Raw genomic sequence first — 11,860 nt, 5'->3', positions numbered from 1 at the left:
TTTGCATTCTCCTCGCCCTCTGAAGAAATATCACAATCCCATCAAAAAGCCTGTCCCGACAGCCACACTGGATAGAACTAATTAAAGTCTTGTGATCGGCTAAAGATGCTTTTTCTTTTCCCGCTGATGCCAAGGGAGAACTGTTAGGACTGTGTGATATGGCTTGAAATTTCAATTTTCTATCATCTTACACATTCACTGGCTTTAAAAAAATTTATTTATAGATTTATATCTCAAAATAACAAAAAAAGAAACATTGTCACGTACAGTTCACACATTCTTTCTGCTCTATTTAACCCTAACTTGAGACATGGATACGCACCCTGATGGCGAAGCATGAGCCAGAGAGGAATCTCAACTTTGGCCACAGACGCTCGACTTAAACTCAGCTACGACTTAATAAATACTTTACAAAAATAATGCAGGCTTTTTTTTTTTTACAATGAAGATCTGCCTCAGAGACACACAGTTAAATTACGGGGGGGTAAATGAATGAAAATGAAAACGTGTGCATGCTAAATAAACAATCAAGCGTACAAAAAAACCTGGATAACTGTGAATGACAAAGTTAAGGGAAACTGGGTAACACATTCCTGAGGGAGGTGTCGTTATTCTATTACCACAGGTCTCTCCGATCCGAACGAGCCACACACGCACACAATCGACACGGGCACGATAACAATAACAGTTCTACAATGACAGTTTTCCCTTTTAAGAATATGAAGTCAGTCCTCCCTTTAGTAACCAAATCTCGAGTTACAATTGGCAACATAATTACTGACAAAATTTCATTTTCATTTATTAAAAGTGTAAAAACCAAATAAAAAAATAATCAGATAAAAAAGACTTTCACGCCTGGTTGTGATGATGTTGAGAGAAGTTCCTTGTGAGAAAAAACAGGTTCTGACTCTGTTAGAATTCTTTGTGGTTCAATAAGAGCAGTATGTCTGTCCTCAGAGCCTAAAAGTTCATGTGTTAATTGACCTAAAACAGAATTAAAAAGGGTTTCAGCGCCATTTCTGAGGTTTAGCTGGATATATGGGCAGTGTTTTTGCGGGCTAGAATTCCCTTGCCTCTTCAAACTGTTTGTAATAGTCCTCATCCTGAGGGTTTTCTGGACACGTCTGCCCATTGTTTGGTGGCCTTGCCTGGTTGTAGCGGCTCCAGTCACCTTTGCAGATGATCCAAGGCAGGATGTCCACCTTGTAGTGAAGGTCGGCAGAGAACTCGGTGCTGATTAGATTGGGTGTGCCAGCTCCTTTGCCGCGGGTGATGAGCTTCATGTTGTCGTCGTAGCAGCAGTGCTGCGCAGCCAGCGTGGTGGATTCAAGGGTCAGCATGGAGCGGATGCAGTAACGAGCCGTCGGCTTGTAGATCTCCAGCTTCTCTTTGGGACCGCTGGCGTCTTTCCAGCGGAAATTTCTGCGCGTGGGGGCGTCGTATACGTCCGCCGTGCTGTAAGCCACCTCGGTCGGGTAAGAGCAAGGGCAGCTGGGAAGGTCGTTTGCCACCTTGGTCATGTATTTCTTCAAGAAATCACTCTTGCAGTTCATCCAGCGCTCACAACTGTCTGTGTCTGGAAGAAATCAGGACACAATTTCTAACACTTTCCAACTGCAGAGGATGAAACCAGAAGTGAGATGTTTAAAATCAAGGTGTGCTCGCTGAGTTTAGTAAGAACAGAAAGCAAAGAGGGAGTGGGCAGCTGCATGCTGTGCTCTTCCTGTCCTGTTGCACAGTAATGGAGCACAGCATGAGCATGAGGAATGCTGAGAGTGTGCAGGAGCACTGCTGCCAGATGGAAGAAAATACCTTTGATAGAGTAAGAACATCTGAATGAAGGATAGTGTGGAGTAACACATGAGGAGGCAAAAATCTTACCAACTCCAAAGAGCTCTGTGGCATTGAACTCATCTGTTCCAGCTAACAGGCTCACTTCAGTAGCTGCCGTCCTGAAGGCATCTTCAATACCTTCAGAGAGATGAAAGTATAGTGAAAGCTGGATCAAAAGATGAAAGACCACTAAATCAACACATGGACATACATACCATGTGTCCTTACTATGAATAATGTATTTAGTGATGTGGGTTTTTGTCTGCTATTGATAAGATTTTACCTGGGCAGTTAGGCATGTCGCAAGTTCTGGACTCGGTGGCTGTGCAGGCATAACCGCATGACCTCGTTCTCTTCTGGTTTCCGTTTCCACAAGTGACACTGCACGCTGACCAGCTACTCCAGTCCCCCTCTCCATCCATGTAGTCTTGGATCAGAGAGAAAGAAAGAAACATCCTCAGCCCTGTTGCAGGCCATATGCTGAACTTACATCAGTCTAGCCTGGACAGTTTTGGATACGGGCAAGTGAGGGGGTTCGCTCTATAGTGTGCTCCTCAAAGCACATACAACATACGCTCATCTATCCACATGCACGTGCTCTCTGTGCTGATGCAAAATTATTGTGTCAATGTGCAATTTCAGTGAGCCAGTTAAAGCATTTTGGAAATTCCATAAAAAGCTTCTGTGCATCCAGGAGACAATTTAAAAATCAACGTTTTCTTTGCTACCTAAGCATCCCAGGCACAAAAGCACCGGATGCCACTGAGCTGCTCTGTCTGTGATATATTAGTTTGAAAATGGGAAGTGAAATGGGAAGAAATTATTGTTTAAGTTCAATTATCATTGAGCCCATCACCGTTATGCACATAGTGTGGGCATTTTGAGGTGGAAGTATTTCTGGCTTGGTTCCAACCTTCCTATAGGCCCCCCGCTGCCATCTGCCCCTCATTATGAGCTTTTTTTGTATGAATACAGGCCAGATAGGCTTCTTCTACTGCTGCCCTTTCTCCCCTTTTAAAGCATATTACAGAGCTGGGTGCCAACACTAACCAGAAATCAAGGAAAAAAATAGATAATAACCTGTGCTGAGACCACAGATGAGACGATTGAGTGGATGATCCTCACTGCCTGTCCACAATTATGCTTATAAAGTTTAAAGCCGAGACAGTAATGATGATAAAATATTCCCTCGTCCATTTGTGTGGTATGAAATGACCGACGAATGAGATCTGACCACAGCGATAAGCCAGAAACATTAATCGTGGGCTTTGGTTTTACAAAAAAACAAAAAACATTATATCTCTGGCAGCCTAATCACTGTAGTGCAAGTGAATAAAATGAGATTTTCCACAGCACACGCATTCCTGTTCAACCACGTTGGTTTGGGCATGCTACAACACGGGCCGGACGCATACTGCCTGACAGCGAGCGTAAATCCTTCACCGGCAGATTTATCTGTGGGGTTACTTTGGGAGAGTCTTGCGAGGACGGTGTGGCGACTTTAACGGCGCCTCTGGCCCGGCTCCTGCTCCCGAACTTTGATGTAGCGAGGCGTTCAAACCGTGTCACATAGCGAGCTCCACAACACAGAGGAATCCATCTCATAAAAGAGTGTTAAAGGCTTCAATCAAGGGCTCCCAAAGGCTCGCCTGGGATGACTGCACTTATTATGGTGACAGCTTAAATCAGCAAATCTGCAAATTACAGATTCCACGTCAGACGACAGCCATGTGTTGAAACGCCGAGGACTGGTGCTCGAATAAGACGCGGCCAAATATTGTGCAGCGTGCGTAAATTTCCCTGTAAACACACACACACTGTAATCCTCACCATATTCCGTTTGAGCTTTGCTTCCCCTCCTGTCCCAATCTGCCGGTGGCCTGAGGAAGTTGCTGTCCTCTGTGTTGCTCCCATAAGAGCGCTCATTCTCCTCTGTTTGATGAGTGGAGGAAGACGAGGAGGAGGAGGAGGAAGAGGACGACGACGAAGTGTGAGGCCACCAGTTCCTCCAGTTTGGCGAAGCCCAGTTGGGCTTGGTTTCCTTTCGGAGGCCTTTCTCTGGTTCATGGCCCTCTAGTCCATCCACCACTTCAATGGTCACCTGCATTAAGAGAAGTCGACTCAAAGTCAGTAAGAATTGAAGAATTGAACTATCGATGGTGGCACTTCCTGGTACCCCGACACACAGAGTTACCCACTCCCTGTTTTCTGTCCTCACACATGTGCCTCCCAGATGAGGGGGGAACTCTACCCCTGCCCCGCAGTCACCCTCCCACCTCTCGGGCTCTCTCCACCTAAACACAAAGTTCAAAGGGCGATTCAGCCTCCTCCAGACCATGAAAGCCAGATGAATCTCAGGATCAAAGACACCCCCCCACCCGACCCCCCCTTCTCCCATAGCTCACGCCCTTGCTCAATTGGTTGCTCTGCTCTCTTCCCACATCTTGAGATGTTAATACACTTTGTTCGTGCTCAGATCTGGCAGCGATGCCCTCAGAAATGGAAAGACCCCCTTGCTAGATTAGACAGGAGAATGATTTAAACATGGCAGCGGTTACTCGACCATCTGCATCACTGAGGGACTTATGGGCAAGGGTCTGCCGCACATTTACATAAGCTGCTGTCTGTCTCCCATCACACGGGTTAGCAGTGAAGCATTGCCGGTTAGCATCTGCTTTTCAGCTGTCATTATGATCGACGTGAGACCTCACCGTGTCTCTTCAGCTTTGCTGCGAGCCAGGAAGTGTGAAAAGGGACAAGGGGGGCAAAAGGAAGGAGGAAAGGCGACAGAAGGGGGTTAACGACGTGCGCCAAACTATCCTCCTTCTTCCTGTTTGATCTTCCTGTCCTGTGTGCTTGAGTAGTCTTGTCTTAAGCGGCAAAAAGCGGCAAAGCATGCTGGCAGATGGGGAAACACGTGCGTTTACCTGAATGTTGGGATTCTGTCCGTTGATGTCAGCTTTGGAGAGGTCGGGGAAGTTGTGCAGATCTAGGAGGAAAGCGCCGGGGCCGTCCTTGTGTACGCTGCCGCCCTGTGCCCAGGGGAGGGTTGCAGGCCGATGGGCCAGTCGGTGTTCTGGACCAGACCGTCGGTCTTGAGGGGCCAGCTGGGCTGAGGAGCTGCTTTTTGCATTTATGTTGTTCTGTTGAAGACAGAAAGGAGGGCAATGTTAATTTGTCATCACTTCTTTAAAAAATCGAATTGGTTTGGTTTGGCTGTAAAAACTAAGTAGCCCTATATGTAAGAAATCCAGGGTTTGCACATTCAGCAACATTAAGATTGATCTCTCGTGTTGACAGAGGTTCACTCAACCATGACCTCTGTCATAAATCCTGCAGACAGTGGACTACTGGGAGCCCAGAAAGAAGGAGCCACTGGGATAAACATTCTGTGTGTCTGCCTGCTTAAACCAAAATATAATCTGTCAAGAACTTGCATTCAGAGCCAATGTCACAGCTAGACTGTATATTTTTCCATTTTTAACTGACAGAGTATACTTCTGCTATACCATAGAAATATAACGTAGACATATATAGCATGTGCTGATGGTGGCTGGGAGAAAAGAGCCATGTAGGACCTATGGTTTTCCTGCTTTGGGGCTACACAGAGAAACCTAAGCAAACATTGCAAAAATAATTACATCTGCCATCTTGTAGGCAGAAAAACATTTGGTGCACTGACAGGAGTGTTGTAAATTCATCCCAGAAGGACACTTGAGGCGTTTGTCCCCGATCAGGTATGCACAGAAGGAGCAATTGGACAGCCGTAAGCAGTCGGCAATCATCCCCGTTGTGGGGTGGCAGAAAATAAGATCAAAAAAAGCCATCAATCACGCTCCTTGTTTTCTTTTTTCACGTCCCGTTTCTTCCTGCCTAGTGTTTTTGTGGCCAGGCTGAAGCCTGAGAATATGGCAGCGGCGCTGTACGGTTGCGGTGGCCAGTCACAGACAAAGTGTCAGTTCAGCCACATTGTGGTGGGTATAAAAGCCCCCAGTGGAGCTGTTTGTGTCCAGCCAAGGTGCACTCCGGGGCAATATAGGCGCTGTAAATGGAACGGCACAGCAAGGGAGGAAGGATTATAAATGTAACTTGTATTCAAGCGAGGCGGCTGCACAGAAAGACTTCCACATCCACTGAGCACTGCGTTCCTTAGTTCAAAACCAGATGGAGATAATGTGATAATGGATTTCAAAGAATTTTAAAACGTTCAAATCCCATCTCTTAATTTGAGCGATTGCTTTAATTACAACGATTATACCGCTGGCCATAACTTTGAGAAAGAAGAGCAGATGCATCTAAATTGTTGCTTTGAACCACACACACAAAAAAAAGGTTATAACTTACATATGACGACAAGGTTTTAATGACAATTTATGTCCATAATTGTAAAATTTGACATTCTGAAAAAGGAGATTCCAGCTAAAAACCACAGACGTCTTCACAACCAGCCAATTACGGCAGAGAGCTCAGTACTGGAAAACATCATTCCAGCAGCGTCGGCTATCGACCCTTTATGCGAACATCACAGGGCTCTCTTTGGATGTATCACAAGTACTTGGACTTTGAGATGCCCATGTGATAACCCTGCCTTTCAAGTTCCCAGTCTTCAGATTTCAGTGGCTGTAATTGAGCCCCGCTGAGGGAGGAGGAGGAGGAGGGGACGAGGGGGGGCAGCCCTGAATGCAACACTCACAGCTTCAGTCCACTGTGTAAATGCAAGCACACATCTGTAAACAAATTAAACAGGTGTGGTTGATCTTATCTGGGAGGCCACCTCTTTTTTTATACAAATGCTACGAAAAGTTACTTTTTTGCCGTTTCCCTACAACTCATCGTTTATGGAAACTTATCCAAAGACTCTAAGACGATTAATCAAAGCACAAAAATGACTTTTCCCCACGTGTTTGTCTTGCAAAAGAAAGCATGGAGGTAGAAATCTTTTTTTTTAACCATGAAAACCCAGTCGCAGTGTTTACAAAGAGATTATTCCTCAATTATGCCATCTAGTCATATCAGAATCTTCTGTTGTTTCATATTATGGGTATTTACAGACTTATTATTTAGTCTTGACACAAATATGAATACTTTACAGTCAAGCTTTAACATGTTCTCCATTATGCTGGAGTCACTGCTGCTCAGTGTTGAAGCTTGCTGAGCTGCAACTCGATTGTAAACACAGAGTTTGGCAGCTAATAGGCAAATATTGGTAGTTTATCAGCACTAATTCCACCTAATCTATGGCTTAAACATTAATTATATTGCAAACAAGGGGGGGGGGGGGGAAGCACTATATTACAGAACTTTTTTCCATTTTTTTCCATTTCAAACTGAAATAAATGTGAACTATTGTGCTGCACTAAAAATAAAAGCAGTCATTTACTATCAAATTGTATTCAGTAAATTTTCCACTGTATCCATTTGCAGTAAGAGCCATCTTAAAGATAGTTTCCAGACTAGATCATTTAAAGATTGTTGCTCAAATGTCACAGAAAATGGAAGGAGAGCTTTTGCTTTGCTGTGATGGCAAATTGTGTCTCTGTACATGTGGTAGACCTGCAGTAGATTAAAAACTGAGCTAGGATCACATACAGAAGTTAAAAACGTGGAATTCCCAGCCTGTAGATACTTCACTTCAACATCTCTGTTATTTACAAATCACTTGGTCTTATCGTTTCTCTCTCTGCCACCAAAGACCAAAGAAACATTTACTTTTTCTGGCCGTCCTCACAAAGTTGCAGCCGTCAGCTTGACTTAATAATTCATGTTGTTTCATGCTTTCCTTTTGCCTTTGAACAGCCGGCTTCTCGCTTTCCTTGGTGCCACGAGCAGAGATGATGGTTTTCTGACTGCCATTGAGCATTGAACAGCATTCTGACATCATCGGTCACCAATATAAGCTGCTTTTTGTCGCTCTAGATTTCCGTGTTATGAGCTCGGCAGTGTTGAAGGACAAGTCATGAAATGTTACACCCCCAAATTATTGATTTTATGTTTTTTTCCCTACTTGCCACTCCAAGAATGTGCTTTTTTTCTACGTCTAACTTTGCTCTCATACAGTAACAGTACACAGAAAAAACTCATTTGAATGTTAAAAAAATCAGCAGTGTTCCCGATCACTCATCTGAGATCTGCCTCGACAAAGTAAAATGCTTTAATTTGAAGATCAAAAGTCACACACAAGTCTTTGGTTCATCTGGGGGGCCTCCCAGGATGCCCCCACCACCACCCCACCCCAAAAAAAGCCATTAATGAACACTTGCACACACAAGCCACCCCCTTTACATCCTCACAGTATCTCTTCTTCTTGTCCCGCTTCCCCCTTTTTCACTTTGTGAGGGCTGCTTAAAGGGGCATGACTCTATTTTCAATTGGGAGCAACTCAGGGGTCCTTCCCCCTGGGAAGCTGGCAGGAAATGAAGGCCGTCCACATTGTGCCAGATGCTTTTCAACACTACGCTTCTGTAGGTGGAAGAGAAAATCATCCTTTCCCTAGTCACATGGCGTACCCAAATGTTTGCTTACATGAAGAAACGGTGAAGATACAAGCCATGGAGGACCTCTTGAAAAGAAAAGCACAATTTCATAAAATCTGACTGCATGCATTTTCATTTTTAAATTTAACTGATTTCCCGCAGCCACAGAGGCCTTCCTGCTCCAGCGATGATAATAAGCCTCAGACAAAAGAGTTTTCTCTTTCCACTTCAGGTGCATGGAGCTGCATCCTGACAATTGTTCTTCTGTGAATGGCACTTTAAATATGACACCTCGGGATGACAATACACCCCTTGGGCTGTGACAAGCACGGCTGAAAGATGACATCACGGTCTTCAGTGGAGGGTCAGTGAAGCGTATCTGCAGTTAGTCGCAGCGTTCGTGAGCAAAGAAAATTTACAAAAAAGAAACCTCAAGGCTCGTCTGGCTTCTTCTCCCTTGTAAATCTGGACGAATGTCAAACGGGATCCTGAAGCTGGGATATAAGTTGGCATGAATGAAGTTTATTTATTTATTTTTACTGCGATTCAGCTGGAGAAACTCCCTGCTACTCCTCATCCGATCCAGCATTTGGCCATGTGACAAATATTCAATAAATTCCTGGAATATTTCCTCAGCTTTGCATGGCCTTATATCCCACACAACACGGGCTTGTTTGGCATATACGCGGGTGTCACAACGATGGCAGTGATCTGGTGAAGTAAAAATTCTTTCCATTCATTTCCCCTAAGCCCCATTAAAGCATTTACACAGGGATACCATTCCAGTAGGCATAAATACCCATTTATCACCAGGAGAAGAACAAAGTATTTCAGTAGCATGCTAAATATACATCAAAAAGCAGCTGAAGGATGCTTAACACTCTCTAAAAAAGCCTGTTGATCCCAGACCCGTCTTAACCCGCAGGTCAGGATTTGGGGCTCTGCTGGAGACTGTGCGCTTTATGCTTTATGTTAAAATGGGCAGTTAAAACCATTAAACCTGCCTTAAGTGCTGTCGTGTTGACAAATGTCTCCTCCAGTGAACTTTTGTTGGGACGCCTTCTAAAGTGGACCATAAGCTTTTAGCAAAACTGTCTTTTGACCATAGTGTCTTGAGATTTCCAAACTTTACAGTCTTGCTTACACTAGATTACACCAGATTTAAAAAGTGAAGTTTAAGGTTTGACCTGAAGCGGGTAAATGTCATGACTTGTCCTGCAAACACACCCTGGGCAGGAAGTGGGCACCTTTAGGGCTTCAGCTCTGACCCCTCTGCCTTATCAAGTGTTGGCCTGGATGACAGTGATGAGCCTGTGATGACAGAGGAGTGCCTGCAGCTAGCATTTAAATCCCCGACAACAGGGAGGTGTGTCTGGTGTGGGGCACTGATCTCTGACCCTGCCTCATCTTCTACCCCTCGGCTGGCTCACCACAGATCCCCGGGGGACATCCCGTGCGTATGTCAATCTCCATTCACTCACAGGACAACCCCCCCCAGGTAATGAAGGTTTGTTTTACCTGGGCTGCATAATCATATGAACATTTGATCAGAACCATCTGCGAGTGGACACCCCTCAGATTTCCCAAATTTAGTGTCAAATTTCCCTGAAGATGTCTCCTTATGGAAAAACTAAACTAAACAAAACAAAAAAACAGCAACGAGGCTACTCACAGATTTCCCCCACTCACCTCTGTAAGCGCTGTGCTCTGATCCAGGCTCACAGTTACATTCCCTTGGGGAAGCGGATTGCTCCGCAGCACCGTGATGTGCAAGGTAAGGAGAAGAAGTCCCAGGAGCAAGAGCAGTTCCGCCGCCAGTCGCACCATCCTCTTGACGCGACCGCTCTTTGGAGCCCGCGGTGTGGTCGGAGCTCCGACTCCGCCTCCTCCCGGTGCAGAGACTCCAATCTCCGGATCCGCCGGGGACGAGGAGCCGCAACACCACTTCGAAGCCACTTCGGGAATCACAATTGCAAAAAAATAAAAATAAAAAAATAACAAAGAATGAAGGGAAACGGAGCGGAGGTGGGGCAGCAAAAATAGTTGAGAGAGAGAGAGAAAGAGTTTTTAGTTTGGATCCAGTGTTTTTTCTCTGCAGATGTTTGTATTGTCCTGCGTGAAGGTTGTCCCTCTCACTGAAGGTTCACAAAGTTTGATCTGAAGACAAACGCGGTGAGCCAACGCTGATGTGCCAATCAGTGCGGTGCAGCGAATCCTGCAGGGCCGATCCAGCGTGCAGCATTAACGCTTTCCTTTCTCCGAGCTCGGGAAACTTGCAGCCCCGTGTCTCCCCCACACGCTGAGCCTCATGCTTCAGTTTCCCCAACTTCCACCTCAGCCGCTTTACGCATTTCTCGTCATGTGCGCGCTCCGCGTTAACCGGCGCATTCTCCGGTGAGCCCTAACTTTGGAGGGAATAAAGCAAAGTGCAGGTAGTTTAAAAAGTAGCTCTTCACTGTTCAAACTTCTCGACGGAGTTGTGTCTGCTTCATAAACAGCGCGCATCCATCCCGCGGGCCCCGCAGAAACGGAAGACTCAGGCTCGCGTGCGTCTTAACGAGTCGTAGGCCGCTGGTGGAGAGAAACCGAATCACACTACCGACACACGCTGTACTTGTTGTGCGCTCTTGAGGTGGTTTTATACCAAACGCCCCCGTGCAGGCGCCCTCCCCCCGGTTAACTCTTTCGTCCCTCTGAACCAGTCCTCGCAAAACTGAAATCCGGTGGAGCTTTTCACGTCCACAGCATTCCTGAGAAAGGTGAAAACTGAAACACCCAGAAAGTATATTGGTACCCTCTGCTTTCCGCTGCAGGCGATTTCCAAAAGTGCGCTCTGGTCACCTGATCAAAATATTTAAAACAGAAGTAAATTTTATAAGTTACATTTTCTTAAAGGAGCATGTTTGATATGTGAGATTAATTAATATGACATAATTTCTTATCAAATCAGACAAGCAGGAAACCCCCCACTATGTTTGGACAATGGAGACTTTAAGTATCCACGGTGGTCCTGGGAGGCTCTGTGGTATACGCAAGCGCCTCGCAGCGCAGAGGTAGACACCCAAAGCGGCTCTGCAGGAGGTCTGCACATGTTGGCGTGTGTGCAGCAACAGCAGCAGCAGCAGCCACGTCTCAGATTGTGGAGAAGGTGTTGTAACATCTCACTTAAGCAGGACAAATGGTACATAATGTGATTAGCTGTTGTGAGACTATTTATTGTCCGCTTCAAAGGACAGGCCGCTGTGTCAAATTATGCACCAAGCAGGGCCGCTCGCTGCTTTAACGTGGGTGACAGCTCTGCTTGATCCACTTGGCCCGGAAAAGACCACGCTTTCCGTGTCATCTATCACCTGACGACGACTAACAAGATCCTATTACCTAGCGGTCATAAATGATTTGTAAGCGCCGTAACAGCTAAAATAAGAATAATCCTGACATTGGTTTTCGTGGCACAATTCAACCCGCAGGAGAAAGACGCTTTATTTCTGTGCATGCGTAATCTGGGATCTTGGTGTAGGATAGCGATGAGTTAGAAAAATCCACAGGTCTGGTGA

General features: G+C 45.6%; 1 protein-coding gene across 1 annotated transcript; it reads right to left on the bottom strand.

Annotated features, from left to right (window-relative positions):
• Positions 1-208: 208 nt before the first annotated feature.
• On the bottom strand, positions 209-10,992 carry ism1 (isthmin 1). The gene is made up of 6 exons (XM_026190214.1): positions 9,996-10,992; positions 4,761-4,976; positions 3,664-3,934; positions 2,117-2,260; positions 1,882-1,971; positions 209-1,576 (listed from the first exon to the last, which is right to left on the bottom strand). The coding sequence occupies exons 1-6, from the start codon at positions 10,131-10,133 to the stop codon at positions 1,059-1,061; spliced, it is 1,377 nt and encodes a 458-aa protein (XP_026045999.1). The 5' UTR covers positions 10,134-10,992; the 3' UTR covers positions 209-1,058.
• Positions 10,993-11,860: the final 868 nt, after the last annotated feature.

This window comes from Astatotilapia calliptera, chromosome 13, assembly GCF_900246225.1.
Source record: "Astatotilapia calliptera chromosome 13, fAstCal1.2, whole genome shotgun sequence".
NCBI classification, from domain to species: domain Eukaryota; kingdom Metazoa; phylum Chordata; class Actinopteri; order Cichliformes; family Cichlidae; genus Astatotilapia; species Astatotilapia calliptera.
The sequence above is the reverse complement of the archived record's forward strand: the minus strand, read 5'-3'. Positions and strand labels throughout refer to the sequence as shown.

Bases quoted from the DNA above. Each gene is read 5' to 3' on its own strand.
- ism1 (XM_026190214.1), bottom strand. From the start codon at position 10,133: ATGGTGCGACTGGCGGCGGAACTGCTCTTGCTCCTGGGACTTCTTCTC. The intron at 4,977-9,995 runs GTGAGTGGGGGA...TGTCTTCAACAG, and splicing joins AGAGCACAGCGCTTACAGAG to AACAACATAAATGCAAAAAG. The intron at 2,261-3,663 runs GTGAGGATTACA...CTCTGATCCAAG, and splicing joins CAAAGCTCAAACGGAATATG to ACTACATGGATGGAGAGGGG.